Here is a 27,162-nt window from a genome sequence, read left to right on the forward strand (position 1 = left end):
TTAAAGGGAATAAAAATCTAGCAATAGAACATTAATGCATAAGGAATACTTACCAGTATCGGAATTTTGAACCTAATGTAAAGTAATATGCAAAAAAATTCTTTTGAGGTGGAAGTGGTCTGTCCAAACGGAAGAATGTGTGATGTTCTACACATACTTTCCACAAATTTTTGCATGCTCTGTAATTCACCATATTAAATCCCAACAAGGTTTCTCTAGATTCAAGCTGGAAAAAAAAATAAAAGCAGAGAATACCAGAAAATATCAAGAAATAATACTCCATTTGATTGATATTTTAGCCTTAGAAACACTAATCACTCTAGGGTTTGTTGCTGTTGTTGTTATTTAATAAAAAAGGCAGCAGAATAAAGGTAAAAGTTTGCAAAATGTGGAATCTTATTCAGTAATATTACAATTCTCAGGAGCTTTATTTTAGAACATAAAAATAAGTTTAAAAATCAATATCCTTTTTCAAAATTCACTAGCTATAATTGTTTCAAAATAATCCTGGTCCATAAATTAACTTTAAGATATATCATCACATCTTTTATCAACATTTCTAAGCTTACAAACCTCTCTAGGTATTAATCCTGCAGTGGTTACCCTTCTGAATGGAGAATAAGAGGTGGCCTGGATGACATTGGTCATCTACTTTAAAAGTAGGAATTTAAATCAACACAAAATTTTAAAACTTTTTATTAATAACCATCTAAGTAACTTCTTTGAGAAAGTTGGACTTTGGACTAAAACTTGACAATTATTGTGCATGGATAACTATTGCATTCCACAGGACCACTTGAGAGTTAAGTAAGTAAATAAAAATATTCAGCACTTCTAAACACTAATGAAACTACAATTTATTTTTTAAATATATTTTATTGATTATATCATTACAGTTGTTCAATTCCCCACCTTCATTCCCCTCCACCCGCACACTCCCTCCCCCACCATTCTCCCTGCCTTAGTTTATGACCACATATCTCAAGTTCTTTAGATTCTATATTTCCCCTACTATTCTTTGCCCTCCCCCTATCTATTTTTTACCTATCGTCTATGCTACTTATTTTCTGTATCTTCTCCCCCCTTCTCCTCCTCCCACTCCCTTGTTGCTAACCCTCCATGTCTTCTTCATTTCTATGGTTCCACTCCTGATCTAGCTGTCCTCTTGGTTTGCTTTTGTTTTAGGTGTGGTTGTTAATAACTGTGAGTTTGCTGTCCTTTCACTGTTCATATTTTTTTATCTTCTTTTTCTTAGATAAGTCCCTTTAACATTTCATAAAATAAGGGCTTGGTGATGATGAACTCCTTGAATTTGATCTTATCTGAGAAGCACTTTATCTGTCCTTCCATTCTAAATAAAAGCTTTGCTGGATAGAGCAATCTTGGCTACATGTAGGTCTTTGGATTTCATGATTTGGAATACTTCTTTCCAGCCCCTTCTTGCCTGTAAGGTCTCTTTTGAGAAATCAGCTGACATTCTGATGGGAACTCCCATGTAGGTAACTGTCCCCTTATCTCTTGCTGCTTCTAGGATTCTCTCCTTCATTTTCATCTTGGCTAATGTAATTATGATGTGCCTTGGTGTGTTCCTTCTTGGGTCCAACTTCTTTGGGACTCTCTGAGCTTCCTGGAAGTCTATTTGCTTTGCCAGACTGGAGAAGTTCTCCTTTATTATTTGTTCAGATTAAGTGTTCCACTCATGGCTGTTTCTTTTCCCCTTCTGGTACCCCTATAATTCGGATGTTGGAATGTTTAAAGATGTCCTGGAGGTTCCTAAGCCTCTCCTCATTTTTGAATTCTTGTAACTTCACATTTTTCTGTTTGGTCATTTCTTCCTTCCTTCTGGTCCACCCCCTTGATTTGAGTCCCAGTTTCCTTTCCATCACTGTTGGTTTCCTGTGCATTTCCCTTCATTTCAATTAGTTTAGCCTTCATATGTTCCTCTAATTTGTGACTAAAATCAACCAGTTCTGTGAGCATCCTGATCACCAGTGTTTTGAACTGTGCATCTGAAAGGTTGGCTATTTCTTGGCCACTTAGAATGATAGGCTCTGGGGCTTTGAGCTGTTCTTGAGTCATAATGTTTGGTCTGTTTGTGCCTGTTACCTATGAGGGGCGGAGCCTTAGGTGTTCACCAGGGTGGGGCGATCCAGTTGCTGGGTTGTGACGCTGTATGTGGGGGTGGGGGTCAAAGGAAAGCAATGGCAGTCCCCTCTGCTGCCTCCTGCGGCTGGGGCCCGTGCAGTCTGTCCCACTGCGTGCAAATGTGTGACCGCAGACAGTCTGCTGCCTTGCGTCCTCACTGGGTTCGCTGCTGGGGCCTGCGCGGTCCCTCTCACTGCTCACTCTTCTGCTGGTTTATTGGTCTGGTTGAATGGTTGGTTGTTGTCAGACTTCCATATAGTTCAATTTTCTGTTCTTTGGCTGCGTCTTTGTTTACTAAACCTTTATTGTATTCAAACTTGGTTGTGGGAGAAGGCACAGTGTTTCCACCTACGCCTCCATCTTGGTGGAAGTCCCAAAACTTCAATTTAAACTGAGCAACAAAATAGAAGCATTTCTTTAATTTATAAGTCTGACAGAAATTAATATTTAAAAAGCTTCACTGAAGTCAGCTATATATATAGTGAGGCACACATGTGAAAGATGTACAGCTCTGATTTTCACACAATGAATGCAACCATTTAACCTCCAACCAGATCAAGAAACAGAGCATTATTAGCACTTCTGAAGTATCCACAGTCTCCCCTTTCAATCACATTACCTTTTTTTGAATCCTGAATACATAAAATCATACATATGTGTCTTTAGACCTGACTTTGGTTAAATACTATGTTCTATACTCATTCATATAGTTACAAAGTAGTAACTCACTAATTTTCATTCTACATAGTATTCTATCATATGAATGTATCATTATTTACCCATTTATTGTTGATAAACACTTAATGTTTTCAGTTTGGACATGAATAAACATTGCCATATATATTCCTGCATGTTGTCTGATGCACATAAGTATATGTTTCTGCTGTTGAATCATAAGATATGCATGTGTTCACCCTCAGTGGATAATGCCCAAACAGTTTTCCAAAATGGTTACACACACACACACACACACACGCTGCCTCCCACCAGCAGTGTGTGTTCCATGAACTCACTACTGATTTTAGCACTCTTTTCATTACACTATTCTGGTGGATGATAAGTATCATATTTTGGTTATAATTGGTACTTCCCTGATGATTAGTGATGTTCAACATCTTTTCCTGTCACTGGCCATGTGGATATCCTTATTTCTGGAGTGTCTGTGAAGCCACTAGCATATTTTTGGATTCTGCTGGATATTCAACCAAGGATGTGGTATGTGTGTGTTAGATACATATTCTGTGATACTTTATTCTCTTAATGATGTCTTTTCATGAATACAGTTCTGAATTTTAACACAATCCAAGTTATTAAATGTTTCTTTAAAGGTGGTTTTCCTTCTATGTCCTGTTAAAGAAATCTCTGCCCATCAGAAGGTCATGAAGATATTTCCCGTAACTAAAATACAATAAAATGCCCATGTATAAGTATTAAATTACCATGTTAAAAGATAATATACTTAAAATATCACTCCTTGATCACCAGAGAATTCTTAATTCTGACTAAGAGTTGCTTTGAATGCATTAACAAGTATACTTACATGTTGTATCACATATTACAAACAATGAAAAATGACAGTGAATATCTCAGAGTATGACTGCAGTAATTGTTCTCAGTGGAGGCAAAATCTTAGATGCCTTTGTGTTCTCCCTTTTTAACACTTCAAGTCCAAATGTGATTTTAATGTTTTACGAACTGTACTGGGAATGTAACAAAAATTTCCCACCTGTATTGTAAAAAACAGATATAGAAAACAGGAAACTGAGATAAGTAGATTCTATTGCCCTGGTTGGAGTGGCTCAATGGATTGAGCGCTAACCTGTGAACCAAAAGGTTGCCGGTTCAGAGCTGGGTATGTATGAGTTGTTTCTTTCCCTCTCCCTCTCTCTCAAAAATAAATAAAGTCTTTTTCAAAAAAGAAAGTAATATATCAGAGAGAAACATTAACAAGGCACCATTCTGCAGGGTATGCCTGTACAGTATTAAATCCATTATTTTTTAAAATATATTTTATTGATTATGCTATTACAGTTGTCCTATTCCATCCCTTAATTCCCCTGTGTCCTGCACCTCCCACCCGCATCTCCCCCACTTTAGCTCATGTCCATGGGTCATATATTCAAGTTCTTTGGCTTCTCCATTTCCCATACTCTTCTTAATGTCCTTCCGTCTATTTTTTACCTACCATTTATGCTACTTACTCCCTGTACCTTTTTCCCCATTCCCCCCTCCACCTCCCTGATGATAACCCTCTATGTGATCTTCATTTCTGTGATTCTGTTCCTGTTTTAGTTGTTTGCTTAGTTTGTTTTAGCTTTTATTTTTTTAGGTTTGGTTGTTGATAGTTGTAAGTTTGTCGTCGCTTTACTGTTCCTATTTTTGAACTTCTTTTTTTTGGATAAGTCCCTTTAACATTTCATATAATAAGGGCTTGAACTCCTTTAACTTGACCTTATCTGGGAAGCACTTTATCTGCCCTTCCATCTAAATGACAGCTTTGCTGGATAGAGTAATCTTGGATGTAGGTCCTTGCCTTTCTTGACTTGGAATACTTCTTTCCAGCCCCTTCTTGCCTGTAAGGTTTCTTTTGAGAAATCAGCTGAGAGTCTTACGGAAACTTCTTTGTAGGTAACTCTTTCCTTTTCTCTTGCTACTTTTCAGTTTCTCTCCCTATCTTTAACCTTGGGTAATATAATTATGATGTGCCTTGGGGTGTGCTTCCTTGGGTCCAACCTCTTTGGGACTTTCTGAGCTTCCTGGATTTCCTGGAAGTCTGTTTTCTTTGCTAGATTGGGGAGGTTCTCCATTGTTTTGTCAAATAAGATTTCAATTTCCTGCTCTTCCTCGTCTTCCCCTGGCACTCCTATGATTTGGATATTGGAATGTTGAAAGTTGTCCCTGAATTTCCTAACTCTCTCCTCATTTTTTAAAATTCTTGTTTCTTCATTCTGTTCCTGTTGAATGTTTATTTCTTCCTTCTGTTCCAAAGCATTGATTTGAGTGCCAGTTTCCTTCCCTTCATTGATAGTTCCCTATGAACATTTTCCTTTATTTTACTTTTCATAGCCTTCACTTTTTCCTCTAGTTTTCGACCATACTCAACCATTTCTGTGAGCATCCTGATTACCAGTGTTTTGAACTCTGCATCTAATAGGTTGTCTATCTCGTCATCACTTAGTTCTATTTTTTCTGGAACTTTGATGTGTTCTTTCATTTGGGCCATATTTTTTTTGTCTCAGTGCACTTGTTATATGATAAGGGGAAGAGCCTTAGGTATTTGCCAGGGTGGGGCAACCCGCTTGGCTATGCTGTGCTCTGTGGAGGAGGAGTCTGAGAGGGAGTAATGATGCCTGCATAGCTCTCAGCTGGCTTTCAGTCACTTCCTCCACTACCCACAAGCAAATTAGGCCCTTCTGGTGCTGATTGCCAGTTGTGGGTTGGTGTATGTTCTAGGATCCTGTGGATCTCTACAACAAACTCTCCTGTAAGGTTGGGAGTTCCTTCTGCTGCCTCAACTCCTGCAAATTTTTATAGTCAAAGGTTCTGAGGCTTTATTTCCCTATGCTGGAACCCTGGGTTGTGTGGTCTGTCTCACTCCCCAGTTTTTCCTCCCAGGTTATCCTCATGCATATGTGGGACTGCCTAATCCACCAGCTGCCACCTTGTCAGCCCAGGTTTTCCAGCTGCCACCTTGCCGTGCAACCTCTCCAACCCAGTTGCCCATCTCCACCCCTCCTACTGGTCTGGATGAATGTTTTTTTCTTTAATTCCTTGGTTGTCGGGCCTCCATACAGTTCAATTTTCTGGCAGTTCTGGTTATTTTTTGTTTTTAAATTTGTTGTTGCCCTTCTTTAGGTTGTGTGAGGAGGCAGAGTGTACCTATCTACACCTCCATCTTGGCCAGAAGTCTTTAAATAAATTATTAGTTGACTTTTTGTTACTGATATTACCTGAGGTTAAACACATTCCTAGTAATACATTACCTCGGACAGTGGTTGTGAGGATTAAATGATATAAATATGATTGATATATTACCAGGCACATAGGAAGACTGCAATAAATGTTTGTTACTAATAAAATAGTACTATCATGGCACATAAATTTAAAAAATTAACTTCTTTACTGCCATCTGTGCATATAAACATTTAAAGTACATTATCTGTATTTTTATTTTATTTCTTTAAACATTTATTTTATTTTTTATTTCTCTAAACATTTTTTTGAAATGTATAAAATGTTTCTCTAAACATTTATTTGAAATGTATAAAAATGTTCCTAAGTAGCATTAATCATAATAGCTACAACTTGAAAATGGCAAAATTGTTCACTAACGTAAGAATGAATAACTAACTTATGGTATATTCATTCAGTAAAATACCATACAAAAATGGAATAAACCATTGCTACGTGCAATAACATGGATGAATCTCACAATGTTAAGAAAAAATAAGCAGACAAAAACAGAACATTCTAAGGCATTTCTTTTTTTAAAGTTCAGAAATAAACCAATCCATGGTGATACAAATAAGAATAATGTTTACCTTGTGGAAGGGTTAATGACTACAAGTGGGCATCATCTCTATTAGTAATAATACCAGCTTCTGGGGTGATAGTAATGTTCTACGTATTAACATTATATATCATATACTTATTAAGCACTATACTTAATGTCTGTATACTTTTCTATTTCAATAAAAACTCTGTAGAAGAAAACTTTCATATTTTGTGAGCACAAAAGATGAATCATTATGACTTGGCAGATCAATGTCTTCTGATAAAATGCAGCTGAGCCTAATACATTTAAGATTTTGAATACATTTTTACACATACACAACCATGTTGAAAAATCTGCATTAAGTTGTCAATATCTTTAAGAAATAATGTTAAGTCAAAGGATAACATTAGTTTAATTTGATAAAATAGAGAAAGCTGCAAGATAAAATTCTTCTGAACACTGTATTTTTCATGATAACTCAATGCACTGTATTTAATACATAAAAAGAACATTACCGCTACAAATAAGAGAGAAATGTACTATAGGTTCATGAATTAGAAACTAAACCAAACACTCAGGTTCCCTAAAATGAAATGAGCTCATGTATGAAAAGAAGCAGATTTAGTTGTAAAAAGAAACAGGATATATAAAATGTTCTCTCACTGCCCTCATGAATGGGGCCCAGGGGACTGATAATGAACATCATGATGGAGATCAGTTTCTAAGGTAAAGAGACGGTAGAATGGATAACTAGAAGAACTTTAAATAGTAATCAGAGAAACACTGGGGAAATCAATTCACCTTGTCATAAAATGTGAATTAATTAACTCAGGAGGCAGTTATCAGTAGTAGTAATAATACTTTCACTTGCAATAAAAGTTCTGTCATAAATGATTTATCATTTCTTAAGATTTCATTTATATTAGCCCTGGCTGGTGTAGTTCAGCGGATTGAGCGCAGGCTGGGAACCAAGGGGTCACCAGCTCGATTACCAGTCAGGGCACATGCCTGGGTTGCGGGCCTGGTCCCCAGTGGGGGCTAAGTAAAAGGCAACCACACATTGATGTTTCTCTCTCTCTTTCTCCATCCCTTCCCCTCTCTCTAAAAATAAATAAATAAAGTATAAAAAAAGATTTCATTTATATTAATAATTATTATCTTAATACTCACCAATTCTTTTCTAAGTTGAATAAAAAACTGTTTGCACTTAAATGAAATTTTTACAATCTTCAACCTGGATAAAAAGTGAATGAATTGAAGTATTTAAAATACTGAATATAGATGTAAACATTAGCAAATTCAGAAATAAATTTTTGAAAAGATCAATAAAATTGATAAGCTTCTAGCCAGATTAAGAAAAACAGAAAGTACACAATTACTAATATCAGGATTAAAAGAGGAGACATCACTACAAATACCACTAATATTAAAAGCATAATAAAATAACACTATGATTAAGTCTACATCTACAAATCTGATAATCTCAATGAAATAAACCAATTCTTTGGCAAAACTCACACAGGAAGAAATACTTGATCTAAATAGGCCCACACAGAAGTTTCCCTTTAGCTGTAGGGTATAGATTCCAACACCCCCGTGAATGCCTGAAATCATGGATAATACTGATTCCTACCTATGCTATGTTTTTTCCCTATACCTACTTACCTTTTCACTTAAAGGAAGCAATTTATGGCCTATCTTTGGCATACGAAAATTGTCAGCAACACTACTTTGGTACTTTGAAGCCATTATTAAAGTAAAATTTAAGGGTTAAACACAAGCACTCAGATTTGATAACTGTGAGGGCTTCGAAGTGACTAACAGGCAGGTAATGTAGAGTGAGAGTGCTGAAAGAGGGATGATTCACATCTTTGGCTGGATGGACCTGGAGAGCTCAAGATTTCATCACCCTACTCAAAACGGCACACAATTTAAAATTTATTTTTGTTTATTTCTGAAATTTTCCATTTAGTATTTTTAGATGATAGATAACTGAAACTGTGGAAAGCAAAATGAAGTTGAGAAGGGAATACTATAGCTATTAAATAAATTTAATTAATAACCCTCCCCCAAAAGTCACCAGCTCAGATATGTCCACTGGTGAACTGTACCAAACATTTAAGTAAGACATTATACCAATTCTTTACATCCCTTTTAGGGAAGCAGAGGGCATACTTCTAAAGTGATTCTGTGAGGTCAGCACTACCCTAATAGCAAAACCAGACAAAGACCTTATAAAAAAACTACCAAACAGTATCTCTCATAACCACAGATTCAAATATACTAAATAAAATATTATGAAATGGAATTAACAATGTTCAGGTGAGATTGATCCCAGAAATGCAAGGCTGGTTCAACATTAGAAAAATCCATTAATATCAACCAACACCTCAAAAAAGTAAAAAAGAAAAAAAATAACAAGATCCCATCAATGCATTCAGAATAAGCACTTGACAAAATCCAATGCCTAGTTATAATGAAAAACTCTCAATAAAGAAGGGATGAAGGGAACCTCTCTCAACTTGATAGCTTCTACAAAAACCCTATAGCTAACACACTTAATGGTATGAAACTAGAAGTCTTCCCACTAAGATCAGGTAAAATGCATGGATGCCCCCTTTAACCACTCCTTTTCAATATCATATGTGGAATTCTGTTGATGCAATTAGGCAAGAAAGAAAAATGGAAGATACACTGACTGGCAAGGAACACATAAAACTGTCTTTGTTCACAGATGACATGGTTATCTATGTAGAAGATCCAAAAGAATTGACAAAAAACCTGAAACTAGTAAGTGATGATAACAAGATTGCAGGTACAAGGTTAATATACAAAATCCAATCGCTTTCCTATATACCAACAATGAACAGGTGGGAATCTGAAATTAAAAGCACTATACCATTTATTTAGCACCCCCAAAATGAAATACTTAAGTATAAATCTAAAGATTACATATTAGAACTATATGAACTCTGATGAACAAAATCAAAGATTTAAATAAATATAGAGAAACTCAGTTTGTGGATAAGAATCAGATATATTTTCTGATAATTGTTTGTCAAGTTGTCAATTCTTTCTACTTTGATCTACGAATTCAATACAATCCCAATAAAAATCTCACCAAGTTATTTGTGGATACTGACAAACTGATTCTAAGGTTTATACAGAGAGGTGAAAGACCCAAAACAGCCAGCATAATATTACAGGAAAAAAAGTTGGAGGACTGATGCTACCTGAGTTCAAAACTTTCTATAAAGCTATAGTAATCCAGAGAGTGTAGTACTGGTGAAGGAATAGAGAAAACAAATCAATGATACAGAACAGAGAACTCAGACATCCACAAGTATAATAAAATGATATTTGAGAAAGGAACAAAGCTAATACAATGGAGCAATGACAATCTCTTCAACAAATGGTGGTAGAACAACAGGACATCCACAGGCAAAAATAAATAAATTTAGACAAAGACATTATGCCCTTCACAAAAATTAACTCAAAAATGTATCAGAAACCTAAATATAAAATGTAAAACTATTAAACTCCTGTATTTAACATTGGGAAAGATCTAGATGACCTTGGGTATAAGACCAAAAAAAATCTAGATGACCTTATAACACTGAAAATCATGATTCATTAAAGAAGTAATTAATAAGCTTGACTGCATTAAAATTAAAAGCTTCTCTGTGTAAGGCAATAAATTAGAAGACAAGTCACAGACCAGAGAAAATATCTGTAAAAGACACATCTGATAAAGAACTATTACCCAAAGTACACAAAAAACTCTTCAAATTCAACAATGAAACAAACAATTCCATAAAAAATGACCTAAGCCCCTTTACAGACACCTCACCAAAAAAGATAAACAGTTAGCAAACATGTACAGGAAAAGATACTTCACATTAAATATCATCAGGGAAATGCAAATTAAAATAAGATACTACTACATACCTACAGAATAGCCAAAATCCAGAATACGGACAATAGGAAATGATGGCAAGGACATGGAGCAACAGAAACGCTCACCCATTTTGGTAGGAATGCAACATGGTACACAGCTACTCTGGAAGACTGGCAGCTTAAACTGCTAAACATATACGTACCATACTGTGTAGAAATTGCACTCCTTGGTATTTAGCCTAAGAAACTGAAAACTTATGTCCACATAAAAATGTGCATATGAATGTTAACAGCAGTTTTATTCATAATTGCCAAAACTTGGAAGCAACCAAGATGTCTTTCAGTAGGAAAATGAATTAACAAACTGATACATCCAGACAATGGAATATTATTCAGCTCTAAAAAAGATGTATCAAGCCATGAAAAGATATGGATAAAAAGTAAATACATATCACTAAGTTAAAGAATCCAATATGAAAAGATACAAACTGATTCCAACTATGTGATATTCTAGAAAAGGCAAAACTATGGAGAAAATAAAGGGATTAGTGGGTGACAAGGGTAGGTGGGGAGAGGATTAGGCAGAGCACAGAGGATCCCTAACGCAATGAAACTTCTCTGTATGATATTATAATGATGGGTACGTCATTTATACTTGCATTATTTGTCCAAAGCCATAGAATCTATAATACCAAGAGTAAACCCCAATGTAAATTATGGACTCAGGATGATTATGATGTGTCAGTGTCAGTTTTATCTTGGCAAACAATGCAACATTAAACTAAGTGTTGTTACAGGGAAAGCTATGTTGTGTGGGGGGCGGATATATGGAAATCTCTGTATCTTCCTCTCAGGTTCGTTGTGAATCTTAAACTGCACTAAAAAAACCAAGTCTTAAAAAATTAAATAAACAAAAACTATATGCAACATTTGGAGAAAAATATTAAAGACTTCAAGGTTTTATGCAATGATTCTGAAGTATTTAATACAGTATTTTTAAAAATCACTTTTAAATATTACCTTTCTAGATTGCCTTTCTTCTTATATGCAACTCATATTTTTAACCTTATATAACACAGATATTTTTAACCTTCACACCTAAAAGTCTGAGGCCAAGAGATTCAATGCCTCTTAACAAAACTTGCTTTGGGATCCTGGCCCAATCGCCTAAATATTTTCATGGTAATTCTTAGGTTGAATATTTATGAAGTACAGCACTATCCATTCAAGAAGTTCTCAAGAGAAGAAACAAAGATTTAAAAGTAGTAAACAAGTAAAAAAGAAGGATATCTTACCCCTTGGGACACCATGGATGGTTCTGAAGACAATTATGTTAAGTGAAATAAGCCAGTAAGAGAGAGACCAGTATCATATGATTTCACTCACATGTGGAATCTAATAAATAAAAGAACTCACAAGTAAAACAGTGGTTGTAGACTCATAGATAAAGAGCAGGCTGTCAGTTGTGTGGAAGTATAGAGGGACTGGGGGAGAAAAGAGAAAAAAACGCATGGACACAGACAACAGTGTGGCAACTGCTTGAGGGGGGGGGTGGAAGCAGGTGGAGAAGGGTATAGAGGGATAAATGGCGATGGATGGAGACTTGTTTTGGCACAATGAACAGACAACATTGACAGATACAACAGTATACAGATGAGTGTTGTGGAACTGTGCATCTGAAACCTGTATAATTTTGCTAACCAGTGTCACCCCAATAAATTCCATTAAAAGGTTGAAAAAAAGTAGTAATGAAAGCCTATGGGAGCTAAGGGATTTCAGCAAAAAGATTCATATTAGAATAATAGGCAGCAAAGAGTTTATTTAAAGAAATAAAGCATAGAACATTCCAAATCTGGGGAAAGTAGATCAGTGGTTGCTTGGTGCTGGTGGTGGGTGGGAGGAAGAGGAGGAGATGGAAAATGACTCTTAATGGTTATAAGGTATCATTGAGGGGGGAATAAAAATGCTTCAAAATTAGGTTATGGTGATGTTGTTCTCTGTAAATAAACTAAAAGCCATTACTTTATACTTTAACAAGTGAACATATGATATGTGAGCAACATATACATCAATAAATCTATATAAAATGCAGTTTCTTAATCTACATCTTTTAATTTTAAGGTTCAATACATTCATGATTTTAGTAACGCATGTAACTGACATTTGCATTTATCACTGTCATAACATTTTTTGCTTTCTATTTGTCCAAAGTTTCATATGTTTGTCCTGGAATAGTAACTATATTAATTATTTTTATTGTTTTAGTGATTACCTTTTATCATTACTGTGTTTATTTGATTCCCTCTTTGAAAACCATTTTATTAAGTACAATTTGACATTCAATGAATTGTGCATATTTTAAGTATACACTTTGATGTGACATTTTTATATATATACTTGTTCAATCATAACAATCAAGACTGACTATATCCATCACAGCCTAAAGATTCCTTCCACTACTGTAATCTCACCCACCCTACCCCAAGGTAACAACTGACCAGCTTTCCTTGACTAGAGTTTGTATTTTCTAGAATTTATATGAATGGAATTATGTTATGTACTCTGCTTTATCTTCTTATTTAACTCAGCTTAACTATTGAGAGATTCATCCATATTGCTGTTTTTCTATAATTCTCTTTCTTGGCAAGGAGTATTCCATTCTATGGATATATCACATTTAGTTTATCTGCTCAATGCATAATGAAAATTTATGTATTTTTTTCTAGTTTTGGCTATTACAAATAAAGTTGATATGACAAATTTGAGTGTAAGTCTTTGTGCACACATTTGTTTTAATTTCTCTTGGGTAAAAACTTAGGAATAAAATGGTTCAATCATATGGTAGGTGTATGACTATATTTGTAAGAAACTATAGAACAGCACTGCAAATAGGCTGTACCAATGTATATATTACTATAATCACACTAGTCTTCTTATGAGTATGTGGGGACAACTGTCCTTGCAAGTCGCCCGACTGCCATGGATGAGAATGAATATGACTGAGACATGATGTGATCTGCTTGGGGAGGAGAAGTAAGCCCTGGCCAGTTTCTCAGGGGAAAAAGGCCAGCAGTGGCCAGTTTCTTTGAGGAGAAAAAGGCCTTGAGCCCCCTCCTCCAGGGCTTTTATTGGGTTCTAATACACAGGAATACAGGGCGGCAAGGATCAAACAGCAGATAACATTTCAAAGATATCTGAGGGCTTACAATGAGTCAGAATCTGTCAGAAACAGAGTTTTAGGGTTTCCTGCTCGAACCCTTAACATATGAATAAAAGCACTCCTAGCAGAGCAGATTTCACAGGTTTATCAGGAAGTCTTTATGATGCCCAATTTTTCCCCAGGACATGCTCTAGCAAGGCAAGGAGCTGCACCTCTCCCCAACAGGTATTCAGGCTTAAGGGGATTAGAGCCAGGAAGTGCTTCTCCCAGAGAACATGGAGACTTGGGCTGTGTCAAATCCGGGAGCGGGGAGGGAGCCCCGAGAGTCCGTTGCTCTTTGTTGCAGCCCCCCACCCAATTCTTCCATGAAGGCCTCCCAAGTGATTGAGTCTGGCTTAGGTTGCCCCCCACTGTTAAGAAGTCTTACCCATCATTGACTTCTGACCAAGCTTTGGGGGTAGGGGGAGGAAACTGAGGCAGCGTTTGCTACCAGAAACAAGCTTTGTCTCCTGCAGCTCACATTCCAGAGGTTGTCCCTTGCCCTTAGCCACAAGGGGTAGAACAAGGGGTAGAGATACAATTCCTAAAACCAGGCAGAGCAGTCTGCAACATGAGTACAATTTCCATGTTTTATCTTTATTTTCAGCCAATCTACATATGTAGTCATATCTGCAAATAAAGCAGTTTTTCTTTTTTCTTTTCAATCTGTTTGCCTTTTATTTCATATTCTTGCCATAATATGTTGGTTGGGACCTCTGCAACAAAGCTGAGGTAGGGAGAATAAACACTTTTTCTTGACCTTACTTACATAAAAAGCATTGACACTTTTACCAGTTAGCACATTGACAGATTTTCCACAGATGTCTGTAATCAAAATGTCCTTTTATCTTTTATTATTATTATTTTTTAATCCTCACCTAAAGACACTTTTTTCATTGCTTTTAGAGAGAGAGTGAGAGAGAGAAACATCTATGTGAGAGAGAAGCATCGATTAGATGCTTCCCATACATGCCTGGATCAGGGAATGGATAACCTGACTGGGGATCGTATGCATCTGGACTGGGAGTTGTATATGCTCTTGTTGGACCAGGAATGAAACCTGCAACCTCGGTATGTGCCCTGACTGGAAATTGAACCCATAGCTTTTTGGTTACAGGATGACACTCCAAATAACTGAGCCACACTGGGCAGGGCTCAAAATGCCTTTTCATATAGTTAGCTAAATTTTAAAAATTATGAATGAATGTTTAATTTTGTCAATTTCTCTTACTGATCTACTTGAAACAATCATGAGGTTTTTCTTCATTATAATAATAAAGCTAAATGTACTAACTGATCTTCAAATGTTAAAGTAACCTGGAATAACCTCTATTTGGTCCAATAAATTATTATTTTTATATATTATTGAATTCAATTTGGTTAAGTTTTATTAACAATTTCTGCATCCATGTTCATAAGAAACTATTCTGCTTGTGAGGCCTTTGGTGCTAGAATTAAGGTAATAATTAGATGGAATATGTTCTCTTCCTTCCTCCTTTATTTTCTAAAAGACATTATGTAAAACTGGTATTACTTTTACCTTAAATGTTTGATAGACTTGACAAGGGAGTTCTGCTGGTCAAAGGTTTTTAATTATAAATTGATTTAATTGATACAGGAGTATTCAAATTTTCCATTCCTTCAGTTATTTTTGTTCATTCAGTCTTTCAAGGCAGTTGCCAATTTAATCTAGGCTGTGAATGTATTTGTGATATTCAAATCTGTTCATATTATTCTTTTATTATGCTTTTAACATCTGTAGGATCTGTAGTGATGTTCCCTCTTTCATTCCTGATATCATTCCTTATATCTTCTGTCAAGTGCAACCACAGACTTTCATTAATTTTTCTCTATTTTGTGTTCACTTTATATTTATTTTTCTTCCTTCCATCACTTTGAGACATACTTGTTCTTATTTTTCTAATTTCTTAGGATGAGAACTCAAGACAACTGATCTTAAATTTTTTTTCACTGAATATACATACTTAAGTTTTAAAATGTCCTCAAAACACTTCTGCTGCATTCTCAAAACTTAATGTTATATTTTTCATTTCTGTTAAAGCTATTTCTAATGTCTTGTGATGTTTCTCTCTCTGATTGATGATTTATTTAGAAATATTTATTAATAAGTCTTTGGATTTTTCTACTAATCTGATTATTATAGATTTCCAATTTAATCTCACTGTCATCAAAGAATATACCCCACATGATTTAAATTTTAAAGCTTTTGCTTATTGACTGATTTTAGAGGGAAGAAATGGAGGGAGAAAAGAGATGAAGAGGGAGAGGGTAAGAGAGTGGAAGAGAGAGAGAGGGGGGAGGGAGAAGATAAAGGGAGAGGGAGAGAGAGCGAGAGAGCTTGAGGCTGAGTAATTTGTTGTTCCACTTTATGCATTCATTGGTTGATTCTTGTATATGTCCTGACTGGTGATCAAATGGGCAACCTTGGTGTATGGGGACTATGCTCTAACCAACTGAGCTACCTGGCCTAGGCTGTTTTAACACATTAAAAAAATTATTTAGGCTTGCTTTACGGCTTAGCATATTTTCTCTCCTAATAAACAAAGCATGAGCACTTGAAAAAATATGTATTCTGCTGTTGTTGGGTATACTGCATAAATATCAAGTTAAGATGGTTGGTAGTATTAAGATCTACTCCAGCTGATTTTATTGTCTAGTTTTAGTAGTGATTGTTTAGATGCTCACATCTTTAAATACTATTGTAGAAGTGTCTATTTCTCCTTTAGTTTTTGCCTCATGTATTTGGAAACTCTGTTACTAAGCACATACACACTTGTAACTGTTTCTTGCTTTTTTTTCTGGCCTATGGGCCATAGTTTCCTTCATCTTTGCACGCCTTTTAATAGTTTTTTGGAAACTGAATGCTACCCATATTGCAGTGACTCTGATATTGATTTTACCACTGCTTGTTATTGTTATTTGTTGGATTATTTTCATGAACTCTAACGCCACCCATCAACCCCCAGTGTTAAGCATCTGCTGATATTCTTCGGGAAAGCACAGCTTTGGATATGCCCATAGTAATTCTAAAATGACAGTGGTACCAGTCATCCCAGACTTTCAATAAGCACACCCAGCTGTAACACTCCCCTAATATCCATACTCCTCTAGTAACTGCAATGATGCTCTGGGGAATAAATTCCTTGAGAAACTAAAGCAATCAAATCGTAGCTTCCTTAAAGGAACACTTTGTGAGGTAGATGTTTGAGCTTATATCCTCTTCTGTCTTTGTTTTTGTCTCCCCGCCCTTGTCTCTGGGTTGTCCTAGAGATTACTTCTTAAGTAGTGTGAACCCATTATTTAAGTTGTAATCCCCTGTTATACAAAAGACCTGTTGATATGGTAGTAAGATGTAGGTTGGGAGGAATCATCATTCTTTAATCCTATGATTAGATCTAATAGTTTAGTGGCTGGTGATCCTTGGCTATGACCTTCAGTGCTTTTCAGCTCACCCACTTCTTAGGAGAGACAATAAAGAGGGAACTACAAATGGGTATTTCCCTTCCCCTACTTTGATTAGGCTCTTACTGATAAAACCCCCTGTTGGTTAAATATTGGTAAAACAGATTTCCTTAAGGACACACCTTTATTAAAAAGATCAAGAAGTGCACTGGCTGGTGTGGCTCAGTTGGCTGGAGTGTCATCCTGTAATCAAAATGTTGTGGGTTTGATCCCTGGTCAGGGCACATTACCTAGGTTGCAGGACTGGTCCCTAGTCAGGGTATGTGATATTTCTCTTTATCTCTCTTTCCCCCTTCCCTTCTCTCTAATCTCAACAAATGTATATGTGTGGGGGGGATTAAAAAAAAGAGAACAGAAAGCTCTGAGCACATTTTAAATGGTTACTTCCCTGCTTATCAGCACTACCACCCCCAATTATTCCAGAGCATGAGTAGATTTTTCTCCAGTTTTCACCTTGAGAACTGTATGGGCACCTGATAGTAAAACTTATAGAAGCCTGGGGGCCTCGTTAAGGACAAGACTTCAAGAGTTTTCATCTCTCAAGCTAGTCTCCGCTCAGTCTCCGGCAATTAGTCAATTACCTTTTAAATATTCCTACCAGTTACTGGCTGCAGCAGTGGTTTTTAGTCCTGGTAAACTGTCATTTATTTTTTAAAGATTTTATTTTTTTTCGTTTTTAGAGAGATGGGGAGGTAGGGAGAGAGAGAAAGAAACATCAATGTGTGAGAGAAACATCAATGTGTTGCAGGCACGTCCAACTGGGGACCTGGCCTGCAACACAGGCATTAGCCCTGACTGGGAATTGAACCAGAGAAGTTTTGGTTCTCAGGCCAGCGTTTAATCCACTGAGCAACCTCAACCACAAGGTGGTGAACTGTCATTCTTTATATTCTCACCTGTCTCTCCAGTTTTCAGGGCTGCAATCTTCCTTGTGTCCTTAATTGTCTGAGGGATCTAAAAAGAACTGTCAATTTTCAGTTTTGTTTGTTTGGGTTTTTTTCCTTGTAAAGACGGGAGTGATGACTTCCAAGTTCTTTGCCTGCTGGACTAAGAACCAGAACTCTCTGCTTCCCATTTTATTTTTTTAATGGTGTTTTATTGATTAGCATTAATTTTAACAAAATCTAATTTACAAAATGCAAGTAACCCCAAATCACTATTTAGCATTTTGAAAGTATGAACCTGAATAAGAAAATTCAGGGATAACCATACAAGGGAAGATATGAGGCAGCATATTTATTACGTAATACACTACTTTTCTACATGCAGCTCTAGTTTTGATGGACGAGGTAAGTGAGAAGCTTGTGTTTTAGATTCTGAAAGACCTGGGTTTAAAGTTCTTTATCACACTTACCAGTTTTTTAACCTCACACCAGTCAGCCTCTCTGCCATTTCTCATTCCTTATCTGTAAAAACAGTGCTAGTAACACCCAACTCACAGGGTTCTAAGCTACAGATAAAAATGCATGAAAATTCATGAGTGATTTTTTTTACTTCCTTTGGTGTTATAAAACTATCAGTTCTAAAACTTTCAACTTTAAACTCTTCATTCATGTAGAAGTTTCATTAATTCCACCATTTAGATTTTGGTTTGAATATATTATTTCAAACATTAATATAAAAGTAGCTGAAATGTACGTGATATCACGTTAGAGCTGTAATCATTATCAGTTTTCATCAAATGGTTTTTTAATACAATACTTTGCTAATATGAATTTAAAGGCAATGGCAATTCTATCAACACCAACTTAATACAGGTGATGAGAATAATATGTCACTTATTCACATAGAATATTTTCTAAATTGTATTCATTATGCTATTACAGTTGTCTTGATTTTTCCACCTCTGACCCCCTCCACCAGCACCCCTTACTCCCTCAGGCAATACCCCCACTATTGTTCATGTCCATGGCTCATGTGTACAAGTTCTTTGGCTACGCCCTTTCCTATACTGTACTTTACATGCCTGTGGCTATTTTCTACTTATTTGAACTTCTTAATCGCCTCACCTCTTCATGCATTTCCCAAGACCCCCCTCCCATCTGGCAACCATCAAAACACTCTTGTATCCATGATTCTGTCTCCATTCTTCCTGCTTTCTTAGTATGTTTTTTAGGTTCAATTACTGACACACAGTATTAATAACTATATTGCTTTTTAAAAAATAGATCCATGTTTTAAGGACAAAAAGTAAGCCATATATTTAATGATTATCACTGGCCCTATTAGTTATCCTTAGAAATAAATTAATATTAGATTGTAAATCATGTCTACCTGTGGTATATTTATAAATGTATTTGTTGTGGTATGTATTGTTATGAGTAGTCAAGATCACAAGAAACTCTTATGCTCCATGATAAAGTAAATTTAGTAGCTTTAAGAACTTGAAATCTGGGACTTCTTGCCAAGATAGAGGCTTAGACACACTGTGCCTCCTTACACAACTAAAAGGACAACAAATTTAAAAACAAAACAAGCAGAAGTGACAGAAATTGAAGTGTGTGGAAGTCCAACAACTAAGGAGTTAAAGAAGAAACATTCATCCAGACCACTAGGAGGGGCGGAGACGGGCAGCTGGGCAGAAAAGACTTACAGCAAGGCGTCTGGTGGAGCAGGCAAGGTAGCGGCTTGTGGACTGGGTAGCCTCACGCTTGTATGCAGATAAACTGGGAGAAACAACTGGGGAGCAAGATAGACCACAAAACCCAGGGTTCCAGTACAGGGAAATAAAGCTTCAAAGCCTCTGACTGAAAAAACCTGCGGGGTTTGAAGCAGCAGTGGGAGAAACTCCCAGTCTCACAAGAGAGTTCTTCGGAGAAACCCACAAGGTCCTAGAATGCATATGAACCCACCCAGATAGGAATCAGCACCAGAAGGGCCCAATTTGATTGTGGGTGTCAGGGGCAATGAGTGAAAACTAGCAGAGAGCCAAGCAAGTGGCACCGTTCCCTCTTGGAGCCCTCCCCCACATACAGCATCACAACACAGTGATGTGGGTTGCCCTGGCCTGGTGAACACCTAAGACTCTTTCCCTTACTATATGACTGGCATGCTGAGACCAAAAAAAAAAAGGCCCAAATGAAGGAACACATCAAAGCTCCAGAACAAATACAACTAAGTAATGAAGACATAGCCAACCTGTCAGATGCAGATTTCAAAACACTGGTAGTTAGGATGCTCACAGAATTGGTTGAATATGGTTGCAAATTAGAGAAAAAAATGAAGGCTATGAAATGAGAAATACAAGAAAAATGTTCCTAGGTAACTAACAGTGACTGAAGGGAAACCAGGACTCAAATCAATGGTTTAGAGCAATAGGAAGAAATAAACAGTCAACCAGAACAGAAGGAAGAAACAAGAATTCAAAAAAATGAGGCAGGCTTGCTTAAGAAGCTCTGGGACAACTTTATACGTTCCAACATCCAAATCAGAAGGGTACCAGAAGGAGAAGAGGAATAGCAAGAAATTGAACACTTATTTGAAAAAATAATGAAGAAGTTCCCTAATCTGGCAAAGGAAATAGACTTCCGGAAAGTCCAGGAAGCTCAGCGTGTCCCAAAGAAGTTGAACGCAAGGAGAAACACACCAAGGCACATCATAATTACATTATCCAAGATTAAAGATAAGGTGAGAATCTTAAAAGCAGCAAGACAAAAGGAGAGAGTTACCTATAAAAGAGTGCCCATAAGATTATCAGCTGATTTCTCAAAAGAAAACTTGAAGGCAAGAAGAAGCTGCAAAGAAGTATTTCAAGTCATGAAAAGTAAGGACCTACATCCAAGATTACTCTATCCGGCAAAGCTTTCATTTAGAATGGAAGGGCAGTTGAAGTGCTTCCCAGGTAAGGTAAAGTTAGAGGAGTTCCTCGTCACCCAGCCCTTATTATATGAAATGTTAAAGGGACTGATCTAAGAAAAAGAAGTTCAAAAATATAAACACTAAAATGACAATGAAGTCACAGTTATTAACAACCAAACCTAAAACAAAAACAAAAAAAAACTAAGCAAACAACTAGAACAGAGTCACAGAAATGGAGATCACATGGAAGGTTATCAGTGGGAGAATAGGAGGGGGAGAGAACGGGAAAAAGTACAGAGGATATGTAGCATAAATGGTAGGCAGAAAATACACAGGGGGAGTTTAAGAATAGTATAGGAAATGTAGAAGCCAAAGAACTTACATGTACTACCCATGGACATGAACTAAACGGGGGAATGTGGGTGGGAGGGGGTGTACAAGGCAGAAGGGAATAAAGGGGGGGGAATGGGACAACTGTAATTGCATAATCAATAAAATACATTTAAAAGAAAGAAAAACAAAGAACTTTCTTTTTTTTTTTTTCTTTTTTTTTTTCATCAATGTATGGTTGCCTTTTCGTGTGTCCCCTGCTGGGAGTTGGCCTGCAGGGAACTGGCCTGCAACCCAGGCAATGTGCCCTGACTGGGAAATGAACCGCGATCCTCTAGTTCACAGGCCCGTGCTCAATCCACTGAGCTACACCAGCCAGGGCTAACAAAGAACTTTCAATCCCATCTACTTAGCTAAATTTCATGAAAATAAAATTTAAAATGAACATTATGTAAGGTTTTCCAATCAATATCTTAAATGCTCATGCCCCCTTTTTTCTAACCTAAATTTATGATAAAGATTTGGAAATATCTATTTCTCAACATTAAACGAGCTCCAAGCATATTTACCAATAAAATAATATACCAACTCCTGAGTTTATAGAATATATAAGATCCTTCATAATCTGAACCCTATCTCCTTTCTTAAGCATCATATTCTTAAATTCTTGTTCTCTTGCTTGTATACTCAATAATGAAAACTGATGGAAAAACCAAACGAAATAGCTCAACATTTCTTCAACTTGCCATGTCCTTTCTAATCAGTAGGTCTTTCCACACTCGGTAACTCTACTCTGAATTCACCAACTGAACCTTCTACACACGTTTCTTTTATACTTCCTTTTCACTGAGGAAAATTTTATTTATCCTTTAAAGACCATCTCAAATATCACAGAGCCATTAAAATTTTCTCTAGAGACATTGTATCCTTTGTGTTTCTAAAACAATTTGCTACTGTTTTAGAATCACTATTTAATAACAATAGTGTATAAAATATAGAACTTTGACAATACAGAAAAATTAGACTATCATGTTATTTCAACTCACATAATCTGAAAATAATTTATTTCTGATTTTGACATTTATATAAAATATAAAATAAAAATATAAAAAGTATTGCCCTGGTCTGTGCGGCTCAATTGGTTAGAGCAGCATTGCATAAACTGAAAGGTTGGGAGTTCAGTCCCTGGTCAGGGCACATGCCTAGGTTGCAGATTTGATCCCCAGTCACGGCATGTGTGGGAGGCAACCAATCAATGTTTTTCACATGCATGTGTCTCTCCTTCTTTCCCCCTTCCTCTCTATCTAAAAACAATGAAAAAAATGTCCTTTGATGAGGATTAAGAAAAAAAGCATTTAAAAAACACTGTCTTTAGTGAAATTATAAGGCACATCTATTAAAATATTTCTTATTGTGTTTTATAATGAATTTTTATGTGTCCACTTTTAGGCAGAGGCCATATATTGAATTGTTTTATATTCTCCTTTAAACATACCAGTTTAAATTATATAGGAAGCATTTAGAAGATGTGACAGGAAACACTAACTGATCTTTAGTTTTCTTTTATGAGCTATGTAGAAGTATGATTTACATATACAATGAAATATACCAGTCACAGGAGAACAAGTCAATAAATTTTAACAAATGTTTTGGATTGTATAATTTCCCCCACCAAACTCACCATGTAACATTTCTACCACCTGAATACATTTACCTGGAACCTTTAGAGTCAACTGTCTCCTCCTGTTTTCAGTCTCTGGCAGCCATTGGTCTGCTGTATCCATAATTTATGTTTTCTAGAATTTCATATAAATCGGAACAGATAGTTTTTTTGTGTCTAACTTCTAATAATCAGCATAATGGTTTGTGGATGGATGGGGGTCATCCATATGGTTTAGTTTATCAATAGTTCATGTCTTTTAATTGCTGAACACTTTTCCTTTGTGTACACATACCGTAATTTGCTTATCCCTTCATCAACTGATGGACATCTGGAATTGTTTTGTGCTATTATGAATAATTTAGTTATGAACATCAAATGTACACATGTGTACAAATCTTCATGTAAACTTTGTTTTCACTTCTCTTGGATAAATATCTAGGAATAGAATTGCTGGAGTATATGGTAAATCTATGTTTAACTTTACTGTTGTTGTTGTTGTTGTTGTTGTTATTATTTATCCTCACTTGAGGACATTTTTTTTTCATTGCTTTTGGAGAGAGACAAAGAGAGACAGGTAGATGGACTGGGAATGTGCCCTGATTGGGAATCAAACCTGTGACCTTTTAGTCTACAGGATGCTGCTCCAAACAACTGATCCATACCAGCCAGGGCTCTGTTTAACTTTAAAGAAACTGCCAACTTTCCCAAAGTTGATGTACTAGTTTGCATTCCCAGCAGCAATGTATGACATTTCTAGGTGCTCTGCTTCCTTGTTATCACTTTGCACTGTCATTCTTCTTAATTGGAGCCCTCTAGTGGGTATAAAAGAAGATTTCACTATGGTTTTAATTTGCATTTCACTGATGACTGAGCATCTTTTAATGTGTTTATTGGCCACCTGTATATCTTCATTGGTGAATGTGTGTATTAGAATATTTTGCCTATTTTTAAAATCAGGCTGCCTTCTTATTATGAGCATTAAGGGTTCTTTATACATGTTTGATTAATCCTTTATCAAAGATATGTATTTTTAAAACACTGTCTTCTCATCATCTTTAGAACGTCTTTTGAAAAACAAAGGTATACATTTTTATGTTCATTTCATTAATTTTTAATGTTATGACTCATGCTCTTGTGACCTACAGGAAATTGTAAAATAATTGCTTCTGTCAGTTATCATAGTTCTAGTATAGCAATATTAAAGTGACTAATTAGAAAAACCTATTAAGTCAAAATCATGGATATTAAAAAATCAGTACTAAATATTTTAAGAGCTATAATATAGAGACAGATTAATACAAGTTATTTTGTATGTTTCTTTTTTTTTTAAAGATTTTATTTATTTATCTTTAGAGGGGAAGGGAAGGAGAGAAGGAGAGAAGTATCAATGTATGGTTGCCTCTTGTGAGTCCCCTGCCGGGAACTGGCCTGCAACCCAGGCATGTGCCCTGACTGGGAATCGAACCGCGATCGTGTGGTTCGTAGGCCCGCGCTCAATTCACTGAGCTACGCCAGCCAGGGCTTGTATGTTTCTTTTTGTGTTTAATTCTAAAAACTTGACTTATTATATGATATATATATACAATAAATATGATAAATGTGATTTTCATGTTATTCTCATTAAAGGAAAGTGGCAGATGCTACTTTTCCTTTTTCTTAAATTTTATTTATTTATTTTAGATAGAGGGGAAGGGAGGGAGAAAGAGAGAATCATCAATGTGTGGTTGCCTCTCATGGCACCCCCTACTGGGGACCTGACTTGGCCAGCAACCTCGGCATGTGCTCTGACTAGGAATTGAACCAGCGACCCTTCGGTTCACAGGCTGGTGCTCAATCCACTGAGCCACACCAGCCAGGGCCTTTTTTCTTTATTCTAGGATATAGAAGTGACAGTGGGCGAGTCATCCTACCCAATGAGGACAAGGATAATATGCTATGGACAGTAGAGCACTAAGACAAAAACAAACATACAGAAACAGGAGTTTTATATCCCATGGAGTCACTATAGTTTCTTAGCACCAATTTAAGTCACTGTAATACTGGGTATTTGTTGCAGCAACCATACCTGTGCTTCAACTAAAAAACTAGTACCTCACTGAATGCATTTAAATGAAATACTGTATTTAAAGCCATTAGCATACTGTAAAACAGTAAACATGATGTTAGCTATTAGATTTCAGTACAAATTTATAGAGATTCTCTACCAGAAAAATTCATAAAGTAATACTTTTTATAAGTTAAGCAATTTTTGAAATAAATAACTCAATTATTTTGTTATCTTTTGGTAGATTTTAAGTGAAATAAATTTGTATCACATTAATATACTTGAACAGCCACTTTCTTTAATATGAATTATCATTAGTAATATAAAAAAGCAAAAGTATTGATGAAAGTCTTACCATGGAAAGGTATTCATTCGTACCCTGTTCTTATATATCAGAATTCCTCCTGACATTACTCCAATCATAATTTCATTGTTACTTTGATCCTTCAAAAAAAGAAAATGACAAATCTAAAATACTGGGCTTTAGATAAAAATATATTTTAAAAACAGGATTAGTTTATTGTTTTTTACACAATGAGGCATTTTCAAAGGCAGCAGCACATAATAGCATATTTACAGACTATTTGGTAATTGTTACCTCATAAAAATAAATGGCAAACTTCAAACTTAAATGCTGCACTATTAAAAGTCATTATGATCTAAGAGTTTCCTGTAGTTTATAGCTGGGGCTGACTCTTTGGGAGAGGAAATTAGAATGATGAGTTAATATCCATCTTTACATTCCTAAAATTATGTTCCAATCACTGTGTAAATAAATATAATGCTGTGATTGCAAAAGGTGAATGAAACATGGAGGAATTCAGAGTCTGGTGAAAGGCAGCCTGTAATAAAACAGTATTTCCAATATAGTGAAAACTCTTATAGCTCATATAATACAACAAAAACATCATGGAAGTGCAAAGTGAGGAACACTTGTAGAGTTTGGAAGACTCCAGAGAAGAAAATTTGAGTTACACTTTGAAGACTAAGAGTTTTCATGCTAATTGATTCAACTTGAACAGATAATGTGCACTCTTGAGAAAAATGAGTAGAATTAGAATACTTTCAGATGCTAATCAACCTTGAAATAGTTTCTGCTTCTTGACTTGAAAACAATATAGCAGTAACGTTTTTACCCCCTACTCTTCATTTGCTCACAAAGACAGAATTGATGAAAATAGAATCAAGATTCTATAATTGTCTCCGTAGGAAAATAAAAACTTTAAAAATGTAGTTTCAGTAATTTCAAATTAAATAGGACCTTATTAAATTAACCTGTCAGGGAGGGTATACATAATAAGGCCAACACAACAGTGTATGCTAGTTTTCCTGGCTGCTCATTTTGTTTAATAACCAGAAACATTGTACCCTATTATTACAATCTTAAATCATTTTTCAAAGGTCATCAATTGGCAGGTTAAGGCTAAAAGATGGCAGACTTAATATATACTATTACTCTCCTGCTCCCAATCTTAAAAGACCAGAGTACATGAACAGAAAGAATTGAAGGTACATAATCAATGCACCAGACATTTTAAGGATCTGTAAAGATATAAAGAAGATACAGTCAGATCTATGGAGAGAAAAAATGACAGAAAACCACAGCTCAAACTACATATACAAGAGAAAATTCTATGCAGAGCTGGAAAGAGCAGAAAAGTTAATGGACAAAAGTTCAAAGACAAGGAAGAAAAAAAATAAAGGGATACCTCAAATTACTGTCAGGGTCATGAGGAAGCGCACATCTAAGGTGATTAGCTTTTACCAACCCTACAGTCTCGCCCCACGTGGATTGAGCTATAAGACATGGAAGTGTGTGCCACCTGTCTAAAATAGCAAGCGTGGATACTATTGCTATTTAGGGACAGGAATTAAGAGTGATCCCCAGAAAAGATGGAGAACCTCAAACTGAAAAAGGCAAACTATAGTCACATTCTCTCTGGTAATACAGTCATTTCTTCCTCCACTATCATCCGAGGAAAGCTATAGTAAAGACAAACATCATCCACAGCCAAGTATAGTAGGAATCACAAATGTAAAAGTAGTACACAACCAGGAATCACCAAGCACCTCAGCAGAACTGAGACAGAGTACGTAGCAAAATGGCT

The 27,162-nt window shown here is 36.0% G+C and overlaps 1 protein-coding gene across 3 annotated transcripts in view; it reads right to left on the minus strand.

Moving 5' to 3' along the window:
* The window catches only part of PTPN4 (protein tyrosine phosphatase non-receptor type 4), a 272,802-nt gene that overhangs the window by 89,035 nt on the left and 156,605 nt on the right, over nt 1-27,162 (minus strand). For all 3 annotated transcript variants that reach the window (XM_037049882.1, XM_037049881.1, XM_037049880.1), the window contains 3 exons: nt 25,410-25,498; nt 7,811-7,874; nt 54-226 (listed from right to left, as the gene is read on the minus strand). In XM_037049882.1, the coding sequence (XP_036905777.1) occupies nt 54-226; nt 7,811-7,874; nt 25,410-25,498 (326 nt within the window). The remainder of the gene's footprint in view (nt 1-53; nt 227-7,810; nt 7,875-25,409; nt 25,499-27,162) is intronic.

The sequence above is a fragment of the Sturnira hondurensis genome, unplaced genomic scaffold (assembly GCF_014824575.4).
Source record: "Sturnira hondurensis isolate 20B ecotype Veracruz unplaced genomic scaffold, ASM1482457v3 Scaffold0006496, whole genome shotgun sequence".
Lineage (NCBI taxonomy): Eukaryota > Metazoa > Chordata > Mammalia > Chiroptera > Phyllostomidae > Sturnira > Sturnira hondurensis.